The 22,863-nt window shown below is 51.5% G+C and overlaps 1 protein-coding gene across 2 annotated transcripts in view; it reads left to right on the top strand.

Annotated features, from left to right (window-relative positions):
- The window catches only part of SEMA4B (semaphorin 4B), a 38,944-nt gene that overhangs the window by 834 nt on the left and 15,247 nt on the right, over window positions 1-22,863 (top strand). The window contains exon 2 of one of the 2 annotated variants that reach the window (XM_049905798.1): window positions 11,779-12,056. In XM_049905798.1, coding sequence (XP_049761755.1) covers window positions 11,915-12,056 — 142 coding nt within the window. In that variant the 5' untranslated portion in view covers window positions 11,779-11,914. Of the gene's footprint in view, window positions 1-5,318; window positions 12,057-22,863 lie in introns of those variants that run through there. The other variant, XM_049905797.1, reaches the window with a different exon arrangement.

Genomic DNA, 22,863 nt, shown 5'->3' with positions numbered 1-22,863 from the left:
GGGACGTGTACAATTAAAAAAAAAAAAAACTTTCCCCCCTAAGTGCTTTAGAACTGGAAGAAATGTAGAAATCACTTGCCCCCACCACCTTGTTTTCATAGATGAGGAAATGACCCAAATCAAATCTGTTGCCATCGAGTCCATTCCGACTCATAGGCACCATATAGGAGAGTAGAACTGCCCCATAGGGTTTCCAAGGATGTAATCTTTACGGAAGCAGACTGGAGCGGACTGGTGGATTTGAACTACTGACCTTTTGGTTAGCAGCCAAGCATTTAAACCACTGCACCACAGAGTCTCCTCCCGGAAAGGAGAGAGAGGTTAAATTACTTTCCAAGATGACACAGTAAGTTAGTGGGAAGGTCAGGATTTGAACCCAGTCTCCTGACCTCCAGGCCATGGCTGTTCCTTTTGATTACTATTCTTTCTGAAGCTCAGGGACTCTGGGATATACCTCCCAGAGTCACTGGGACTCAGGCTGTTGGTGACAGGTGATCTAAAGATGGGGAGTGGAAGCTGGAGCCCTTGGGGAGAGCTGAAAGAACCTCTCTTCCAGATGCGAAGGTCCTGTGGCTTGGGGGTCTTCTTTTAATGCAGTTTTTGACAGGATTACCCTAAAAAAATGCCTAGGAGCCAAACATTCAGCAGCTCCCCAAAATACCATCTTTTCTGAAGGCGACAAAGCTGCTGAGAGGGGAGCTGTGTGAGCAAGGGAACTCTTGTCCTGAAGCAGGGATATGGGGTTCTAGCCCTTCCCCCATCAGTGAGGTGCCTTTTGCTTTGAAAAGGATAAGAGGAAGGGGGGTACAGTTGGGAAAAAAGATCCAGGAAGGAACATTCAAGTGAATCATTTGGAAATGATTTGTGACAGCTAGAGCAGAAAACTCTTTCATTCATTTAGTAAACATTTACCTGATACCTGCTATTTCCACCTCTGTGTGGTGGGGGGAAGGGGCTGGAGATTACAAACCTGAGTTCACTTTAGCAGGCCTGGTTTCTACACTCAGGGAACTTGTAGAAGAGAGGGAAGCTGCATGCAAATGAGTATGTGACTACAGCATAATGAGTGTCTTAATGGAAACCTGAGCAGAGTACAGAGGGAGTCCAGAGGGGCCACTCCGGAAATCAGTTGAAAACAGCATGATTCCAGCCTGCGGTAGCCTGGGAGCACTTCTGGAGCTCCGCCAGGTTGGCCCTGGCTACTACCTTTGCTGAAGACAAAGGAATGAGTGAGTGAAGGTATCTAAAGAAATGTGGTTGAGGTGGGGTACTCCCTGGAAGGAAGCATTCAGGGGATCCTGATGAAGTGTAAACTTTGTGAAGGCAGGACCATGTCAGTTTCCTTCAGCTTCCACAATTCTTAGTAGGCTGCAAGGGCACAAGAAGTGTTTGTGGAAGGAGATAAGTCAGGCAGGCAGGCAAGGAAGCAGCTTGCAGCATCAAAAAAGAGGATGGCTATAACTTAAGACACTGGTTGGAATTCTGACCATAGGTAGGGTATCTCCCTGGGATCTTCGGTCAGCAGTTCTGGTTCTAGTCATAGCCTGACTTATACCTGTGTAGCCTTAGCAATTCCCCGTCCCCCTCTATGCCTTGATTTCTCATCTGTGAAGTGAGAATATGGTAACTCCTATCTTACTGTGTTGTGAAAATTAAATAAATGCTTGAATGTGAAAAGCTCAGCATAGTACCTCACTTAGAGTAAGTACTCAATAAATGTTGGCCATATAAATGTCAACTTTGATTTAGGTGCAAAGAGTTTGCCCAATGGTTCATGTCAAGGTTATATAACAACAACAAAAAAACCAACCTAACCCACTGCTGTCAAGTTGATTCCGACTTGTAATGACCGTACAGGACAGAGTAGAACTGCCCCATAGGGTTTCTAGGGAGCACCTGGTGAATTCAAACTGCCGACCTTTTGGTTAGCAGCCAGGTTAGCAGCCATAGCTCTTAACCGCTATGCTACCAGGGTTTCCTCAAGGTTATGTAGCTACTCCAAAATGAGATGTAATTTGTTTTTACCTGATAAAGGCTGATTTTCAAAGTTCCCTGTGTCCACAGACTAACTTTAAAGAAACAGTTCTTCACTTTTTGGAGGGTCAGGGATCTTTTTGGAATCAGACAAAAGCTGTGATCCCTGTCTCCAGAAACAGCATATCATTCTTGGGGTTCATGGTTCCCTGAAATCCTTCCTTGGGGTTAAGGGACTTCTTGCTCTGCTCCGCTGCCCACAGGTTGTAGTGAAAGAACTAAGGCAGTATTCATAGAAGAGACTGGGAGGATCAAGGATAGTCCCCGGTGGGTCTTTTCCCTTTTAAAAGGTTTATGGGGTCCCTGTGGAGACTGGAAGGGGAGAAAGCTGGAGATAAGCTTGTGTGGCTGGTTGGGTCGGGACCCAAGTCCAGACTCCTTAGAGCCCCCTCCACTGCTAAAGCCAAGTTGGGCACACTCAGAGCTGGTGGACTCCAGAGCTCCTGGAATGCCGTGCTCCAGCCCAACCTTCTCTCACAGTGTATAGATGGTGCTGCCAGGGGATCCCTGGGTGGCTGGTGTGAGAGACCCCTGTCAGGCATGGAGCTTTGATGCCACCCTCACACTGGCATTCTGTGAGTGTTTTCTCCTGGTACCATTGCTTTAGGGTGGCAAGTGTCATACCACCATGTGTGGTATATTCCTACCCCCACTCTGGCAAAGCAGGGTGAGAGTGCAGTAGTTGAGGCTGCAGGAAATCAATGACAACCCACCTGCACCGTCTCCTGCCACTCTAATGGGTATACCTTTCTCAGCCCACTCTCTGGGGACAGCCCTAGAACCAAGAACAATGTTCCATCTGGGAGAAAGAGTGGCAGCTATCAGGTTACCTGAGGTAATTGGGAAACTTAGGGGTTCAGAGAGCCCCCCCCCCAGGGGAGAAGCCCAGGGGAGAGCCTTGGGCCTCTGTAAAGGAAGGTTCTTTGCCCTAGAGCAGGGGGAGAGTCCTGCCCCAGACCTTTTCCTTCATGGAGCAACTAATGGGGGCCTGGGGCTAGAGTGGGACTTAAAACCAAACTCGTTGTGGAGTTGATTCTGACTCTCAGTAGCTCCGTAGGACAGAGTGGAACTGTTCCATAGGGTTTCCAAGGCTGTAGTCATTACTGAAGCAGACTGTCACGTTTCTTCTGTGGAGCAGCTGATGGGTTTGAACCTCTGACCTTTTGGTTAGCAGTTGAGTGGTTTTACCACTGTGCTACCAGGGCTCCTTAGAGTGAGACTTAAGGGAGAAGAACTGGGTGGCAAATGGGAAGGTAGATTCCTGACATCTTGGGCATGGAGGTGGCTCAGTTGTGAGAAGCCAAACTGGAAGCTGAGGGTGTCTCTCCTAGACCCTTACTCTTCTTGCACCTCACCCTGACCCAGCCTAGAGCACCTGCCTCCTACCACGAGTGGCTGCATTGGTTTCAGAGCAGGAAAGAGTCACTGAGGAGTCATTGCTGTCACTTCTGAGTGACAGGTGCCAAGCATTACCAGGCCAGTTACCCAGGCTCTCTGTGCCCCCAAGGTGAGTGGGTCTGCAGACACAAGCAGACAGCCCCTCCTGAACTTGTGGGGAGCAGGGGAGTGACAATGGCAACTTCATGTTCTACCGTGTTGGGGCAGGGACAGGTCAAGCCCTGCTGGTTGCACCACAGCTCTGTGGGGCGGGGGCATCCCCTCCCAGGGAGTGGCCAGCTCAGGCCCCAACAGGCCCCAGCGGGGGTGGTGCTGGGATGGGTGGCGGGCTCCTCGCCACAGTAGGAGCACCCAGGGCCTGGGCTGGGCAGGCTGGTTCCTTTTCCCTGTGAGAGTTGCAGCCTCAGCACCAGGTTTGTAGGAGGCAGCTGAACCTGAGGAGAGAGCCTGGAAGGGGGTCCTACTCGGGGTGGGCATCAAAGTTGAAAGTTGAGACTGTGGGGCAGCTTTCAGATCGGGGAGGTGAACCGGTAATAGTGTAAAAAGCATGGCCTTACTCATTGAGCATTCACTACATGCCAGGAGCTGCCAGTGCGTTATGGGCACTATTTCATTCTTCCTAACAGCTCCATGAAGTACTGTTAGTATGCCCATTCCACAGATGAGAAAGCTGAGGTTCAGAAAGGTTATGTGGTTTGCTGAAGGTTCACAGAAGAATTGATGATGCTGAAATTCTTCTAACAGAAAAACCTGTGTGCTCAACCAGTGGACTCTACCATTTAGAGGAGTAAGAGAAATGAGGGACCAGGGGAGGGGAATATGGTGTGGGAAACAGATGAGGTTATTTATGTGTATTGCTAGGGCAAGGTTAAAAGTGCCTGTGAGGATTTCAGGCACTGTCAGCACTGACCCTGGGTAAATGGCCTCTGCTGCAGAGGGCACTGCCCCCAGGAAGCACCCAGCCCCCAGGACCTGGTAGCCACTGGCATACACTGGGTGTGCCAGCTGGTGTCGCTCCCTCGTCAAAATGTATTGATGCTGCAGCTGAGCTGCTGGCCAACCCGTGAGGAAGAGACACCCCAGCAGCTTGCCCAGCCAGGGTAGGGTGGGGAGCTGTAGCTACAGGTTGGCATAAGCCTGAGAGGAGGGCTAGGGGATATGAGGGGATGGTGGCAGGGTGCCAAGGCCTGGGGTGCTGGGCTGCAGCCAGTGCGTGTCTACAAGGCCTTCCTGGGCAGCCTGCCAGTCAGACCCAGGGATGGGGAGGAACTGGAGTCCTGCCCCAGGAGGGGGTGGGTGGGACCTTTGGGTTCAAGCTCCACTGGGCTTAGGTGGGAGGGGTTGGGCAGGAGGCCCCTGCCCCACAGCCAGCAAACAAAGCAACAACTCCGAGGATGGAATTGTGGGAGCCAGAGAACCAGGTCCGCCTAAGTGAGAATTAGAGCGGGCAGGCCTAGCTGGGGGCCACCAGGCAGAGGCCATCCATTTCCGACGAGGACATAGCCTGCTGGCACCTAGGCAGAGGCTGTACCTATGGATGATGAATGAGTATTGACAGCTTGAGAGACTGAATGTGGCCGGGGTCAGTGACTCTACTACTGCACTTGCCCTGTGCCCATGTTCCCTCCCTTTCCTTTGTGGTGAGCAGGGTAGGGGGAGGCAGCAGGGCCCACATGTCCATTTGCTCTCTATTTTTAGCTTTCTTTTCTCTTGTCACCTTTCATCTTTCTGTTCATTCTCTCCCTCTTCTATCATTCCTCTCATTTTTGCCTTTGTTTTTTTCCAGCTGATCCTACAGGTGTGGTTCTTTTTTTTTTTCTTTCTTTTGGCCTCTTTTTGTTTCATTTTTTTTTTTTTCATGATAACAGGTGTAAGGTATAAATTTACATACAATGAAATGCATAAATCTGATATGTACAGCTCAATAAATTTTAACATTTCTGGATAATCAACAACCAGATCAGGGTATAGAATTTTCTATTCCCATCCACCCTGAGAGTTTCCTTATTTGCCTGTGAGGCATGACCCTCTAGTCTGACTTCCATTCTGATAGAGTGGTTTTATTTTGGCCTCTTTGTAGTATATTCCTGTGCACTTTTTACCTCTCATTCTTTTGTTGTTGTCATTCTTATAACGTGTATGTGTGTGTGGATGTGAGAGGGAAGGAGCTTTGGTACATGATGGTTAAGCACTTGGCTTTTAACCGAAAAGTTGGCAGTGTGGACCCACCCAATGGCTCCACGGGAAAAAGACCTGGTGATCTGCTTCCATAAAGATTACAGCCAAGAAAACTCTATAGGGCAGTTCTACTCTGTCACACGGGGTCACGATGAGCGGGAAAAATCAACTTGATGGCACCAAACAACAATGTGAGAGAGAGAGAGAATCTCAGGGAAGGGAGGAGGGTGATGTTGGGAAGAAGGGCAAGGACCAAGAGTGTGGATGGAGAAAGAGGCCAGACTGTATGATGACTTCATCTTTCCTGTTGGCTGGGGACATTTTTGTACTCTCCAAGCTACCCCTGAGCCTTTTATAAGCACCAGCATTCTGGCTGAGGAAGACTTGCCTAGGTCCAAGAGTTGCAAAGGGAAGCCAGAGATCCCGTTGGCTTGGGAACCACCATTTGGCCCACAGGAAGTTAGCTCAAATGAGATTTTTCTCGGTCAGCCCTCCTCCGGTCCCCCCACCCCAGTCTGGGGAGAACAAATTAGCACACTAAAGGAAGACAGTGGGACCCACAGGGCCAAGGCTCCCATGCTGGGCATGGATTGGAGTGCCCTTCTCCAGGCTAACAGTTGGGTCCCTCATTTTGTCAGCCCTGTGGTGGAGTCCCTACTAGAGCACCAAGCTAGGTGGTAGGGGTTTGGAAAATGGAAAGGCTGTTACTGCTCTCAAAGGGCTTGCTGCCCATTTGTCATAACACGTACTTGAAGCATTTGAGCAGCAGTGAGGAGGATATAATTAACCAAGTGAGGGTGCCTCAACCCCTGCCTTCCTTCCTCAGGGATGTGCATAGCAGTCTGAGGCAGCCCAGGTGTTCCCAAGACATTAGTCCAAACCAACCTCCCTCGCTGCTTTTTTAGGAGCTACATGATGGGGCAATCCATGCACTGAACAAATACTAATTACCTGCCACACATCAGGCACTGTTCTAGGTGAGAGCAGTAAGTAGAAGCTAAAAGAAGGAAATGCTGTAGCTCAGATCTTGATTTCAACAAGATTTATTACAAAATTTTTCGTAAAACTATGGATAATACGGAAACCCTGGTAGCATAGCAAAGTGCTATGACTGCTAACCAAAAGCTCGGCAGTTCAAATCTACCAGCTGTTCCTTGGAAGCTCTATGGGGCAGTTCTTCTCCATCCTCTAGGGTCTCTATGAGTTGGAATCCACTTGACAGAAACAGGGTTTGTTTTTTTTTTCCTTTTTTTAATGGAGAATTGTGAGCCGAATAGCAGGAGCACACATAGCTAATTACTCAGCAGTTCAGATCCACTAGGTGCTCCTTGGAAAATTTATGGGACAGTTCTGTTCTGTCCTATGGGTCGCTATGAGTCAGAATCGACTTGATGGTAATGGGTTTGTTTGTTTTGCCTTTTTTTGGTAGTTTTTTTTTTTTCTTTTTCCTTGTATAAGGGACATTGATTGGCTTTAGCCCTGATGGGGGTCTCTAGTGACATGCCATTAGGCTGTTTTTGGTCCTGTCTTACCCACTCATTCTTTTCCCAAATGAAGAACTGAAAGAATAGTACAGTACTACCCCTAACTCTTCACCTGTATTGACCAGTTATTCAAATTTTGCTACAATTGTGCTCATACCCCCTCTTGCTAAAACACACACATATACGTATTTGTTTTTACTCAGCTATTTTAAAGTTAAGTTGCCCACATCGTGACACTTCACTCCTCAAATCTTCAGCCGGCATCTCCTAATGACAAGAACATTCTCCTACAACAATACCATTATTATCACACCTAAGAAAATTAACAATAATACCGTAATATCTTCTAATATCAGTCTATGTTAAAACTTTCTCAATTGTTCCATAGCTTTTTTGGCGGGGGGAGGGGAGGCACGATTCAGTCAAAGTTCATATGTTGCATTTGATTATTATGTCTTTTTAGTCTCCTAATCTAGAACAGTCCCCCTGTCTTTTTTGTTTTTCGACACATTGACTTTTTTGAAGAGTCCAGGCTAGTTGTCTTGTTGAGTGCTCCTCATTCTGGATTTCTGATTGTGTCTTCATTATTAGATCTGAATTAAACGCTTTTGACAAGAGTGCCTCAAGGGCGATGGTGTTGTGTAATTTTTATTGCATCACATCAGGTGATAAATGATGTCAGGTTGTCCTATTATTGGTGATGCTACTTTTGATTACTTGGTTAAGATGGTGGCCACCAGCTCTGTCCCATCTTTAATTAGTAAGTCATCTGTAGAGTGAGACTTTGAGCCCTTTTTAATACCTAGTTTCAACAATCTTCTACCTAATAGTTTTAGCTTCCATTGGTGATCCTTGCTTGAATCTATTTATTGCATTGTAGGTTGCGAAAAAGGAGTCCTGGTGGCACAGAATTGTTAAAGTGCTTGACTGCTAACCGAAAGGTTGGCGGTTTGAAACTATCAGCAGCTCCTTAAAGATTTACAACCTTGGAAACCCTATGGGGTCGCCATGAGTCGAAATTGACTCCAGAGCAGTGGGTTGGGGTTGCAATATGGTGATTTTCTAATTCTCTCATTTATTAACCAGCATATTTCTGTAAAGAAAAGCTTCTTCCTCGCCCCTTTTCTTTCTCTTTGAGTTTCAGTATGAACTAATGGATTGTTTTTAATTTGATGCATTATAATCCATTATTTCATTATTCTTTTTGGTGCTCAAATTGTCCCAAGTTTGGCCATTAAGCTGGCTCCTATGTCCTTTTGACATGACCCCATTAATCTTTGATCACTTCCTTGTTTTCTGTTCTGATAAATGTCTTGGGCTCACCTTGTACTTACTCTGCCATTCCGTAATGAGTCCTGGTTCCTTTTACTGGAGAGTAGTACATAGTTAGAAACCAAGATCTGGGTGCTAGGTCTGCTTACCCAGTATTTTTAATCATTACTTGAATAAAGGCATAAAGAATGCTTATCAAATTCACAGATAGCTCAGAACTGTGAAGAAGAGCCATATGTATGATAGTAGGATCAATATTCAAAATGACCTCAGTGGGAAGAAACCTGGGCCCAAACCAGTAGATTTTTTTTTTAATAGTTTTTATTGTGCTTTAAGTGAAAGTTTACAAATCAAGTCAGTCTCTCACACAAAAACCCATATACACCTTGCTACACACTCCCAATTACTCTCCCCCTAATGAGACAGCCCACTCTCTCCTTCCACTCTCTCTTTTCCTGTCCATTTTGCCAGCTTCTAACCCCCTCCACCCTCTCATCTCCCCTCCAGGCAGGAGATGCCAACATAGTCTCAAGTGTCCGCCTGATCCAAGAAGCTCACTCCTCACCAGCATCCCTCTCCAACCCATTGTCCAGTCCAATCCACGTCTGAAGAGTTGGCTTTGGGAATGGTTCTTGTCCTGGGCCAACAGAAGGTCTGGGGGCCATGACCACCGGGGTCCCCCTAGTCTCAGTGAGACCATTAAGTCTGGTCTTATGAGAACTTGGGGTCTGCATCCCACTGCTCTCCTGCTCCCTCAGGGGTCCTCTGCCAAACCCGTAGATTTTAAAGAGATAAATAACCTGTGCTTAGGTTGAAAAAGTTAAGTGCAGGTTTCGGGGAACTCTTTACCTGACCAAAATTGATACAAAGGAAACTGAGCTCTTGTTAGTTGACACGAGCCTGCAGTGTTCTGTAATTCTTAGTCTTCCTTCAGCCAATACTTATTGAGGGCCTACCATATGCCAGGCATCATTTTAGGGGCTTGGGATATGTTAGCTAACAAACCAATCAAGCAAAAATCCCTGTCCTCCAGAGTCAACATTTTTGGGCGGGGAAGAAGGCGGACAATAAAGAGAAACCTCAATAAATAGAAAAATCATATAATATGTTAGAAGGTGATGATGAGTGTTTTTGAAAAAAATATGTCAAGGTAAGGAGGGGGAAATTCAGACTCTTCAAGGTGATATTTGAGCAAAGATTTGAAGGAAGTGAGAGATTCAGTCATGTGGATATCTGGTGGAAGAGTGGTCCAGGCAGAAGAAATAGGCAGTGCAAAAATCCTAAAACAACAGAAGTACTTGTTGTATTCAAGCTATTGCAAGTGTGCTTGGAGTGGCGCGAGTGAAAGGAAGAGTTATGGAGGTTGAAATGGGGACGGAGGTTGATACAGAGCCTTGTAGACCACTGTAAAGAGTCCTGGTGGCACAGTGGTTAAGTACTCAACTGCTTACAGAAGATTGGTGGTTTGTGCCCATCAGATGCTCCATGGGCGATAGCTGTGGCAGTTATGCTTCCATGAAGATTACAGCCTTAGAAACCCTATGGGGCAATTTTACTCTGTCCTGTTGGGTCACTAGGAGTCGGAATTGACTCGATGGCAACGGATTTAGGTAGATTACTAGAAGGTCTTTGGCTCTTACTCAGAATGAACCGTTAGAGGATTTTGAGGAGAGGAGTGCCCCAACCTGACTTTTGTTTTAAAAGACTGACTGACTGCTGTGTTGACCATAGATCGCTAGGGGAGCAGGAGTGGAAGCAGGGAGACCAGTTAGGAGACCCTGGAAGTAACCAGGAGGAAAAGGATGGTGATTGAGACCTGGGCAGGTGGTAAATGATCAGATTATAGATTTTGTAGTCGATTGAATATGAGGGGTAAGAGAAGGAGAGGAGTCAGTTTTTTAGCCTGAGCAATATAAGGATGGAATTACCACTAAATGAGATGGGCAAGGCTGTAGATGGAGCACAATTCTGAGGGACTGAGGAACTCTGGAGCACTAAATTGATTTCAGAGCCCACTAAAAGGTTCAGTCAGCACTTTGAAACTCCTGGTCTCAGCAGAGCTAAGCTCCACTGTGGGAACATTAGGAGCCAGGAGGATTGGGGGTGGGTGAACCTCACCCTGTCTAAGTGGAATCCTCTGGGATTCCACTCCAGCTGTGGGGAGTCTTTTCCCCTGCCCGGCCACCTGGAGACAGAGTCTTGCCTCCTTAGCAGTATATTAAACCAATCCTGTTATACCACGAAGAATTGATGCTTTGAATTGTGGTGTTGGCAAAGAATATTGAATATCCCATGGACTGCCAAAAGAATGAACAAATCTGTCTTAGAGGTATAACCAGAATGCTCCTTAGAAGCAAGGATGGCAAGCCTATGTCTCACATACTTTGGACATGTTATCAGGAGGGATCAGTCCCTGTACAAGGACATCATGCTTGGTAAAGTAGAGGGTCAGTGAAGAATAGAAGACCCTCAATGAGATGGATTGACACAGGGGTTGCAACAGTGGGCTCAAGCAGAAGGACTGTGAGCCTGGCACAGGACGGGGCAGTGTATCCTTCTGTGGTACACAGGGTCACTATGAGTCGGAACCAACATGATGGCACCTAACGACAATATCTCACCTAGGGGAATTTTGCCCACCCCACCGGTGGTCGGTATCGCGAGGAGAATTCTAAGGGCAGACGTCCCCACAGGGTACCTAGACTAAGTGCTCAGCCCTTAGTGGATGTCCAGCCAAGTCCTGAGGTGGACTGACCCGTGCAGAAATTATACTCAGAAGCAGCTAGCCCTGGGGTCACCACGAGCTGGGCCGAGTTCATTTAGTCTCAGACAAGTGGGTGCCAGGATCATGGGAGGACATAAAAAGGAGAATAAGACCCGACCTTCACGAGGCGCTCAGTGGAGAGACCAACACGGCAACAGAGAGTCCCAGGGCTCGGGAAGGAGCCCTGGCTGGGGCGACGGTGGGAGGGTCTAAGAGGAGGCAGCAGAGAGGGGCGGGAGCTAGGGTCTGCTCCCTCCTTTCTCCCCGCGCTCGGGCAGCAGCTCCGGCAGCTTCGGTGGCTACTGATCCCCAGGTTTGGCCCCCTCTAAGTCGGAATCGACTCGACGGCACTGCATACTGGGGAGGCACACACCGAGCTGGGTGCACCAAGCTGGCGCCCCTCGTGGTTCCAGCGCCCGGAAAAAGGGAAGGGGCTGTTGGGCAAGGAGCGGGGCTTGGAGAGGCAGGACTAACCGCCCCACTTCCTGCTCCGGCCCCTCCCTCCGCACCGTGCTCACGGGGAGCTGCAGTGGAGCTGGGCAGGCGGGCAGGTCCTGCGCTCGGCTAGCGAAGCTGGGTGCCCGGGGCCGAGGGGACCTGCGGCCGCTGCAGCCCACGTGACCTCGTTTTCCATCCTCACACCCCCAGGTCCGGAGGCGGGGGCCCGCGGGGCAAGGGGGCCGGGCTTCGGGGCGGGGCAGCCGCCTGCGAGTCCAGTTGAGCAACCTGACCTGGAGCACGGAGGACGCCCGCGCTCGCCGCTGCCCGAGTTCGGCGCGCCGCGATGGGCCAGGGGAGCCCGCCGCCCGCCCCGCTGGGCGTGCTGCCGCGCCGGCCGCCGCTGTTGTGCCTGCTGGCTCTGCTACTGCCGCTGCTACCTGCGCCTCCGACACGGGCGCTCACCCCCAGGATCAGCCTGCCGCTGGGTGAGTGACCGAGGGACGGGACGACCCTGCGGGGGGCGCTGGCAGAGGTGGGGGGGAGGGGAGGCGGAGGTTGCTGTGACAAAGGAGAGCGGGCTGGGGTCCATTAGGACCCCTCCCCTTTGCAGAGCGCTGCGGGAAGGGAGCTGTGGGGCGGCAGGCCTCCTTCTTCCCTTTTCTTTCTAGGGAGGGAAGGGGGTCTCTCGCTCGCTCTGTCGCCCCAGGGAGGACGCCCTTGCGGCGGTGGCGGGGCGGTGGCGGGGTCGCTCGGTGCTGGCCACCCGCGGGTCCGCCTGCCCATCTGCTTGTCTTTGATGCAGACCAGAGCCAGCCGCGGTGCCGTCCTCGAAGGCGGCGTGGCTTGAAGGGGGCCGTGTCTGCTGTCCCATAAACACTGGGGTTCTGGTATTCCCGGCAAGTCGCAGCAGGGCCCGGGAGCAGCGGCAGGGCTGGCGCAGGATATTTGTGCCCGCTCCTCCACCTCTAGCCCACGGACAGCCCGTGTCCAACTCCAGACTGGAGGTGGGAGCAGCTCTGTGCACTGAGACTCCCGGGTCCTGAGAGCGACCCCTCGGAACGAGGGAGAGTGCTAACCACTTTGGTCGTGGCCCTTGCCTGGTGTTCTGTGCCCCCCCCCCCTTCCTTTCCAGCCCTCAGCTCCAGTCTTCTTATCTCTGCTTTCATCTGATTCTTCCTCCAACTGCTTTGAATCCCCTTAGGCTTTGGAATCACAGGGGCCTGGATTCGAAGTCCATCTCTACTTCTGGACAAGTGTCTTTTCTCAGTGCCCCAGTTTTCTCATGTGCAAAACTGGCACAATCATAGGAACCTTGCAAGGCTGTCTTCGGATTTAATGAAACTAGGTGAATTGTGGGAAACCCTGGTGGTGTAGTGGTTAAGTGCTATGGCTGCTAACCAAAGGGTCGGCAGTTATAATCCGCCAGGTGCTCCTTGGAAACGGTGGGGCAGTTCTACTCTGTCCTATAGGGTCACTGTGAGTCGGAATCGACTGGATGGCACTGGGTTTAGCTTTTTTTTTAATTTAGGTGAATTGCGTAGGCATAAGTTGTGTAGGGGCCCAACGTAAGTTGTTTGTTTTTCCAAGCCCTGTAACTTGTTGGTTGCCATACTATGAATTAGAGTAAAGAATGTTTAAATTAGAGGTTACAGGCTGAAACTACCAGACTTCCTTCCCCTTACCATATCCCCACCTTTAAAAACATCCTATTTACAAAAGGAAAGAGCAGCAGAATCAGCACTTAAATTAAGGCAGGGCACTAGTGGCCCTGAGCAACCCTATCGGAAACATTGCAAGATGGTAGTGAGAGGATGGCCTAGGTTCAAATCCTGTCTCTGCCAATTAGTAACTGTGACCTTGAGCAAATTACTTAATCTCTCTTGGTTTTGATTTCTCCTCTATAAAATAGGAATAATAATAGTACCTACCTCGAGGTTGTGAGAATTAAGTGAGCTCATATTTTAAAAGTCCTTAGAATGGCACTTGGTACATAGAAACTACTCAACAAGTGTTAACTGTGTATTATTGTATGTGCTATGCCCCGCCTTCTGCTTAACCCTTCACTCCTGCACACCCTGTATAGAGCTGGGTGTTTCTGCCTGGCTTGGGGGTGGGGCTGGAGTGTTAGTTTGATCACAGCCCCTTGGTGCTCCAGCCCATGAAGTGAAGACAAACCATGGGTGTACCCAAGCCCGCGCCTGCTGCCTTGATACTTCTTCTTTTGTGGCTGTGACTCCCTTTGCTCACAGACACTCTGGGCTTTGGGAGAAGGGGAGGCTGGGTGGGGACAGATGCTCTGATGGACTCCACTTATGGCCCTGGAGGAGCCAGGCTACTCACAGGCTGTGTCACATACAGTGGGTCTTGTGTCCAATTCTGGAATTGGAGGGGCACCGTGGGATGGCTAGAAGGCAGAGCGGGGGAGCTGTGAGGGGGAATGGAGAGGACCTGCTCCCTGCAAACAGCTAGAACACTTGATTGGTGCCCACACAATTGCCAATCCTGGTCCACTCCACAAATTCGAGACCCATTCCCGGGCTGCAGTAGAGGTATCTGTGCACACATCAGCATACCCTGCATAGGTCACCTGGCTTCACCTGTCAGGCAGATGGTGACACATTATGCACTGCACAAAGGTGCCCAGTTAGGCTAACTGCTCACCAAGCTGTGCATCCTAGAGAAAAAGGCCCCTTCCACCATGTTCTTAGGACTCATCTGCCCAGAGGGGACCCTTTTCCCAATTCCACCAAGACCCTGGAGTTGACTAACATCACCTTACACCTGGCTCATGAGCATGCATCGACACTTTACTGAGCTGCCCCATACCCTGGGGTGCTTGCCTCCCTGGGCTTCCTCCTGGTCCCTCATGCCATCTCCCCCTCCCACGCTCATGCAGGTCCTTCTGGCTGGCTGGGAGCCGCAGAGGGAATTGCCCTCCAAGCGTGGCCTGAGGTAGTTTCCTGCCTTGTCCCTGGGGGCTTGTTAGATGTTCCTGGCAGTATGCCCATCCTGATCAGGCCCATAGTGACCAGGCGACACTGGGCACGGGAACCCAGGGCCCCTCCCTCACAGAACAAGGGTAGAGGCATGGAACTGGAGACCACACTTCTCTTTCCTGCCACTTGCCACCACTGCTGAGTTCCCCCTCCAAACTCCCCAAGAGCCCGATGCCTGGGGACAGTGAGCTACATCTGTGGTTTAAAACAGAATCCCTTGAGGTGGAGTCCAATTTGCTCTGTATCTGGAGTCCTTGCACGGAACCTTCATTTCTGTTTGACCAGAAGTGAATTCTGAGGGCCAGCAGGCGGGGTACCCCTAATGTGGTCTTACCCAGTGGCCAGAGTGGGGAGGAGGACTGGGGGACAGTCGCTGGGGCTCCAGGGTCATCTGGATAAGAAAGGCCTTACCCAGGAAGTCACTTGTTTCTGAAAGGAATGCTTCAGAGAAGTGTTTGGAATTGTGGTTCTGTTGCATTGGAAACCGTGCAGTCTGGAGTTCAGGACTGAAGTCGGCAGTACCCAGGAGCAGCACTGATGCTGAGTAGAAACAATGACCCCGGGTGTGTGAGCCTGCAGGCCCAGTGCCTCCCAGCCAGACCATGTGGAAAGGAAACAAACCTTTTCCCTTGGCTCACAAAAGTTTCCTTGGGTCCCCTTATTTGGGCAGTTAAAGGAAGTTATTAAATTCCGCCTGCCCCAAAGCGCCTGGCTGGAAAGCTCTGGACACGGATTGGAAATAAGTCCATAGGCCTGCAAACTGCAGCCAACACAACCCCAGTGAACAGAGAGAACGGGGCATTGGCAGGAGCCAGCTGCTTGTCCTCTGACCCCCAGGCAGGCCTTCTGGGTCACAGTGACTCTGAGAAGCCCCAGATGGAGGCCACTTGTGAGTCTCTTCCTGGCTGGTTCTTGGCCTCCCTCCTTGACGTGGTCTGTGCTCCACCTGGACCTTTATCTTCAGCTCTGTCCTATGGGCTGGCATCTTCATGGCCTTCTGAGCAGAGTGGAGAGAATGCAGACAGTGGGTGCTGATAGCCCTGTTTTGCAGGCCAGCCTTGCCACACTCACTAACTGCGCAACCCGGGGCAGATGCCCTGTCTACTCCCAGCCTGTTTTCATGTTGGCAAGATAGGAATAATAACACCACCCACCTCACAGGGTTCTGAGCGGATTACATGAAATAATGAATGTAAACTGTTTGGCACCAAGCCTGGCGCGTCCTGTGTCCCCAGTAAAAGGTAGTGGTGCCTGCTCTGCTGTAGTGGAAATTCCCTGCCAGTCTTGCTCTGGGAGGTGATTGCATCAATTGAGCATCAACAGGCTGAGTTCTGGCTGTGTGCAGACCTTGCGCTAGTGGTCCCATTCCAAGACCACCAGGCCCAGTCCCTGCCAGGCCAGGGGCAGCACTGTGCACAACTCCAGGAGGCACCTCTAGGAGGCACTGGAGGTTATATTCTAATGTGAATGGTGTGGTGCGAACCCTACCCCCTGCCCTGGGCAGGAGACCAAATAAGCCCCGCAAAGGCTGGTTCAGGGTCATTCCTAGGGGTCCTGCTTAATTTAGCTCATTTTTCAAGTGTTCGTGGTTCAGTCCTTTCAAAGTCCTCTTTTGCCCCAAGAACCTTCTCTGACTAGGGCTGGACTGTACCACAGCTGTCCCTCGCCTCTCGCTGATTCTGCTCCTCATTACCCACATTCAGCTGGGTGTTGAAATGCCTGTGTGCCAGCCCAGGAAAGCTCTAAGCTTGCAAAACCCGCCTATTTGGAACACCTCTGGATACACCTGCATGTTTGTCCTCCAGATGAGGGAAACAGAGAGGATGGCATGGGGCCTGGAGAAAAGGCTGGCCTGCTCATGTTGTCCATCACTCCTCCCTGCATCTCCTTTTTAGGGCTGTGTACCTTCTCCCCTGCCAGGGGTGCTCAGGATGATTGGAGAGACTGGTGCAGGGCTGGAGAGGCCTCAGATGGGGCCCCTCTCCATGGTAGGAGGAGCCACAAAGCATGGGCCTCCTGAGGTTCAGGGCTGTCTGGCAGATTGGCTTCCTCAGGAGCCTACTCCCTTGACATGTTGCATTTCCCCAGCTAGCCCCACTATGCCATGTCTGCAGTCTGACCTGCCTGTCCTAGGAGTGCTCCCCTGTGTCTAAGTAGCTTACACAGAGGTAGCCATCTTGGGATGGCCTCACCTCGTCCCTTACCATTCCCAAGGCCCAAACCTTTCTTCTGCCCCTAGTCCTGTGGGTTCTTCCTGGGCACTCTTAGCCACCAGCCCTGTATGACCATCTCCCCCACAGGACAGGAGCCAGCCCTCTTGTCCGTAGGTGACACAGCTGGTATCCTCATGTTTGTGTTCCAGCGTTCAGTGCCCCGATGAAGAGAGAAGGTGAGGGGAACTAACAGCTATAGAGCTGCTGTGAGCACCAGGCTTTCAGTTGTCTTGTCTGCCGCCTATGTGTTAGGTAGAATTGTCCCCATTTTACAGATAAGATAGCTGAGGTTCAGAGAGATGTAGTGTTTTGTTCAAGTGATACAGCTCTACCCCCTCAAGTCTGTGATCCTTCTTGTTCTCCATGGGATTTCTGTGTTCTACACTTGTGGACCCAACTCAAAGCCCATCTGATAGCCTAGTGGATGTTAGTGAGTTGGGGGGTCTGCAGCAAGGGGGTTTCAGTGGGAATAGTAGATAAAAACCTGTCATCTTACCATAATTCCTGAAGAGAGACCAAATTCTTCAACTCACTTCCTCTTTTTTGGCCTACCCTTGCTCATCTTCTTGGGAGGGACACTAACAGGAAGAGGGAAGAAAACCATCCATTACCCACTGTTTGCCGGGCACTGGTCTCGAATATGAAGGTAATATTGTTCTGTTTTATACTGACGAGGAAACCGAGGCTCATATTCTGAGGGCCATGGAGCTGGAAAGGTTCGAGACCAAGATTTGGGCCACAGTTCTCTGACCTGAGAGCCATGTTCTTTCCAGTAGAGCAGCTCCCTCCTGCTTTACCTGTGAAATGTACGAAAGAAGCCAAATGACCCTGCTCTGCCCTCCAATAATGAAAAGGTTATATATTTCAATTTGGTGAAGGCATCTGTTGAGATCACTCCCTGGACAGGGCAAGAGATACAGCCAGGCCCCTTGATGGCACAGCCATGGTTGGCAGTAGGGCAGACCCAGTGGGCTTGGCCGGGGATCCGATGCACTGTCTCAGAGGTTTGCAAACTGGGGGCAGTTGGCCAGATCCAGCCTCAGGATATATTTTATTTGGCCTCCAAGTGTTTTAGAAAATTTTTAGTTGCTGATATTTAAAATTCAGGAAATATAAAAATCCAGGTTTCTGGCTTTTCTGAAGACCTGGCACAGAGGCTGGGCACTATTCCAAGCAGCAAGAAGTGACTGGAGCTAAGCAGCAGCCACCTCTTCACAGGGGGCTCCTGTTTCTGGGTAGTTGCTCCCCGCCTCCCGCCAGCCCTTGCCCTCCCTTCCCTGTGGGAGTGAGTTTGTGAGTCTGGACTGAGGTGACCAGGGTGCTGGGTATTTACCCAGGGAAAGCATGTTGCCCATCTTGCATGTGAAAATGGTCCCAAGCGAGGGTGGGAAGAAGAGAGGCAATGGGAGGCAGACACAGTTAGGGCACAGTCCTGGTTGTTGATGACCGCTAACCTCTGTACCACCCTTGGCACTACCACACGCTATGTTGGTTTGCCCCACCCAGCACCCCCGCAAGAGGGTAGGGTACTTGTCCAGGGTGACACAGCTGGTCAGTAATAGTCAGGATTCACACATAGGTCTGGGACTCCCTGTCCAGTATCCTTTCTGGTCTCTCTGACTTGTCACCTGTCTTCCTGCAGCACTGTCCTTCAGCTGTCACATGTCTGTCTTGGGATTCCAGGACTGAGCATTCAATACTTTAGGGAAGGGGCAAGGTGGGGGCATTGTTTCCTGGGCACACTCTTGTGAGCATGAAGGTTCCCAGACCCCCAGCCTTCCCCCTTTGAATCTGCCCCTTCCCAGACTGGAAGCACCCTAAATTGGGACTCAGAATCTGTCATTCACTCATCCAATCAACAAATATTTATTGAACAACTCCTTGGAACTCCCCTGACCAGGCGATACATATATAGGACACAAATATGAATAAGACATAGGGCTGATCCTCAAGGCACTCTCAGCTCGGTGGAGGAATGGCACAGAAGGGCCATCGTCATCGAACGGTGTGGTCAGTGCACTGTGAGAGGGATGATGGGAGCACAAAGAAGGGCCTTTGCCCTGCTGGGGATTCAGGAAGTCTTTCTGGAGGAGATAGAACTGGGCCGAGTCTCAAAGATAAGGAGGAGTTAGTCAAAAGGAAAGACACTCTGGGCAGAGGGGACTGCTTGAACAAAGACCCAGAGCTGAGAAATAGGACCTCGAGTTGTATTTTGGTGTCACTCAGTTGGAATTGGGGAGGGTGAATGTGACAAAGGATGGTGAGTGAGGAGCTTGAACAGTGGGGCAGCATGGAGGGTTTTATACAGAGATTAACAGTTCTCAGAGACCCCTTGGCTAGAGTGTAGCACTGGGCTGTAGGTAGGGGGCTGATTGGGAGGCTGCTGCCATGACCCAGGTGAAACAGGATGGTGGCCTGGTTCAGGACCATGGTAGCAGGAAGAGTGAGGGGAATTGGTTTGGAAAATATTGAAGAGGGAAACTTGGCAGGATTTGCTTATGGATTGGATGTCTGCAGTTGAGAGAGGGAGGAGGAAAGTGTGACACCCAGGATTTTAGGGAGGAGCAGGTCTGGAAAGGGGCGGTGGTGGGAGTTGTGTTGGACATGAGGTGTTGGGAGGGTCCATGGGTGGGGAGGTCTCCTGTGTGGTAGGGCCTGATGTGTTGAGGAAGGTCTGCGCTTGGAAGAAGAGATTTGGGGTCTCTAGCATTCGGGTCATTGCAGTGATGGGCATGGATATGTGAGCAAGAGGGCCAAGGGCTAGCCCCAGGTGACAAGAACATTCAGGAAACAGAATGGTGGTTAATAACCCAGACTCTGGAACTGGGTAGCCCAGGTTCAAGTCCCGTCTCCACACTCTTCCTGCCTGGGTGACCGTGAGTGAGTTACTTTACCTCAGTCATTACTCAAATAGCACTTTGAGGGATAGAGGCCCAGAAGGAGTGTGAGGGAGACAGGAAGTGATCCTTGAGACTGTTGTGGCACAGACACCTAGAGGGGACCCCAGCAAGGCAGCAAGATGGACAGAGTCACGTGCTGCAACAGACTATACCCCTCAGCGCCTGGGGATTTGGCAGTTAGGTGATCCCTGAGACCTTGGCAGGAGCAGGCTGTGCAAGTGTGAGGCTGGTTGAGGCCTGAGTGAGTGGGAAGTGAGGAATGGAGATGGCACGGGGTGGCTGTTGTCTTCAGGAGTGTGGCTAAGAAGGGGAAGAGGGAGGAGTCTCATTGAAGGAAAACAGTACTTTCTGAGAGGCAGAGGTTGATGACACAGGAGTCAGTCTCTGAGGAGATGGGGGAGTAGGGTTTGAACACATGCATGAAAAAGGGAGACATCTGCTGAGGGGAGGAAGGTGGCCTCAGGACAGAGGGGTTGTTAGGGGCCAGGCAGCCCTTGAGCAGAGGGACAAAGGAGCTGACCATGGTACTGGGGGGCTTGGGGCAGGTGGAGGTCTGACTCCTAAGACGGTGGCCCATTCCCCAGGTCCTGGCTGGGGATACTGGGGGGGGGGGGTCTGAGAGGGGCTGGGGGCCACCTGGGCATTCTGGAAGGGGCTCTTGCCTACTCAAGGCCATCAGAACAGTCAGAGGTGACTTTCCTGAGTGTGCCCACCTCAGGAGCTTGGATGCTTCTGGACTGGCTTCCTCTGCCTTTCTTAACCTCAATCTGTAGGGAGGGCTTTTGGCAGACTGTCCCCCCTTCCCCCGGGCCAGCCCTTCCCTGGTCGGGGACAGTGCCCTTGGCACTAGCCCAGTGACGCAGAGTTTGGCCTGCTGCTCCGCATTCATACAGTTTGGGGTGGCTGCTCGCCACTTCCTGCCCATCAGGCTGCCCTGCCCCAGCGACTTGGCAGTGGGGGAAAGGATGAGACCGGCCCTGCCCCAGTAGGCTGCCGACTGCTGCGGAGTCAGCACTCCTGCCGTGGGGGCGGTGCTCCTGCTGGTGGAGTGGGTCCAAGGTGCTGGTGACTTGGCTTGATGTCCCTTGGGAAGACGTGCTCCAACAGAGGCTCCCAAGGGACTTATCCCAAGCCCAGACCCCTCTCTGAGGACTTTGTGGTTCAAGCTGAGGGCCAGGAGGGCCAGCAGGCCACCCTCCCCCACTGGGGGCATCTTCCCTGCTCTAACTCCAGAGGCTCACTGGTGTTTTCTGGCCTAATCCTGCTGGGGCCTGTGAGGGTGAGATATTAGAGCCAGGTCAGCGTCTTGCGCTGTTGCCGGGAGCCACAGAGTGGAGAGAAAGGTAGGGTGGGGCTCTGAGTCATGGCCCTGCCACAGCTCGCTAGCTGGCCCCAGGTGGGGACAGTCCGGGGTGGGAACGGTGCTGAGCCCTATTCCCGTCTCACCCCAGAGAGCTCCAGGCTTCCGGCTGAGTCAGGGTCGGGAAGAGACTAGGTGAGGCTGGGGGCTGAGTGGTTCCAGCGTCACTTCCTGTTGGGAGCCAGGCCCTGGGGGTCAGGGCGTGGGGCCTCGCAGGGAGCTCTGACATGCCTGACCCAACATACCGTCTCCCCGGAGGCCTGTGCAGAACAGCCCAGGCCAGCTGTACCCTGCCTTCCTGGAGGGCTGACTGCCCAGTGGGGAGTGCTGGCCCTGGAGAAGCCCCCAGCCCAGGTGGACAGAGGGGTTTCATCCCGACTGGGGAAACCGGCCGCAGCCTCAGGCTGGACTGCCTTCTCCCTCCTGGACTAACCTGTGGGAAGGGGGACGTGGAGGATCTGTGAGCAGCACAGGCAGCCCAGGAGACTGGGAGACACTCTGTTTGGCAGCATAAAGCTAAGACCAGCCCCGAGGTGTGCCAGCACTCACAGGGAGCGAATGCAGAAATACCCCTCCCAGCCACCTCTGCACAGTAACACCCAGGAGTGAACACAAGCATGGACAAGCCCTGCGGCATGGTGTGCATGCAGACAGATGCGCGCACGCGGGCGCGCACACACACACATAACGCGTGCAAGCTCAGGCAGGGTCCGGCCCAACATCCATGCAGTCACCCTGGAGGTGACCCCAGGCACCTGGGTGACAGTACGTGCCTGTAACACACTCATCCTTGTTTCTGAGCAGGACCCTCATGTGACCAGGTTGGGGGCTAGGTTAGAACCACCTAGGCTGAGTTCTTTAACCACCAGGGCAAGGGAGGCCCAGCTCCTCCAAGCAGCCTGTCCTCTCTGGCAGCCCTAGCCAGGCTGGATTTTCCTGCAGGGCTTTTGGGTTTTGTTTATGATCCACTTGTTGGCTGTGTGCCAGACACCATGCAATGCTGGGGTAACGTGCGCAAAGTTATTTTGAGTGAAGCTCTTGGTAAATACAGGTTATTGTGTATATTATTATTTACATACATAATCTTATTTCTCTTTCTAACAAGGTGAAGTGAGGTGCTGTTATTATCCCCATTATATAGATAAGGAAAATGAGGCTGAAAGAAGTCAGGTAACTTGAGCTGGTGGCACACAACTAGTAAGTGGCAGGTAGGATTTGAACCCAGGTCTCTGGCTGCAGCCTGTGCTCTTGACTTCTGTCTTTTTGAACCTTCTATTTGGAATGTCAACTGTACTGACAAGCCCCAGTGAAGTGCACAGGGGTGAGGGAATTGTGGGGCCAAGGCTGCTAGGACATGGTGGCTTTGTGTATCAGAGGCTCAAGGTGGAATGATGAGGGGAAGCGTGGAGGAGGGGAACCCCTAGGATGGATGCCTGGTTTAAGGATCCGCTCACCCACTTCTGAGTCACGTTACACTTTCTGCCCCTTTGCCATTTCATTTATGGTACTCCCAACACCGGGGGAGGGTGCGCTTTGGTTTTTGAGCAGTTTGTGTATATAGGGGGCTGAGCTGAACCAGGGACTGCAGCTAGTGCCTGGGCCACCGCTCCAGCCTGGCTGTGCTCTGTCTACAGGACGCATGGCAAGTTGCCACCCCCTCTCCCAGGCCTAGGTGGGGCTAAGCTGCCACTTGAAACTTCAGGCTTATCTCTGACGTTTGGCATTTCTGCTCTGACAGATGTGGCCTTCTGCCTAGACTTACAGAACCTGCCTGGGTGGAAATGCCCCCTTCTCTGCAGGCAGATAAGCATTGGCAAATTCAA

Source organism: Elephas maximus, chromosome 13, assembly GCF_024166365.1.
Source record: "Elephas maximus indicus isolate mEleMax1 chromosome 13, mEleMax1 primary haplotype, whole genome shotgun sequence".
Taxonomy (NCBI): Eukaryota; Metazoa; Chordata; class Mammalia; order Proboscidea; family Elephantidae; genus Elephas; species Elephas maximus.
Note: the sequence above shows the minus strand (reverse complement) of the source record. Positions and strands in the feature narration are given on the sequence as shown.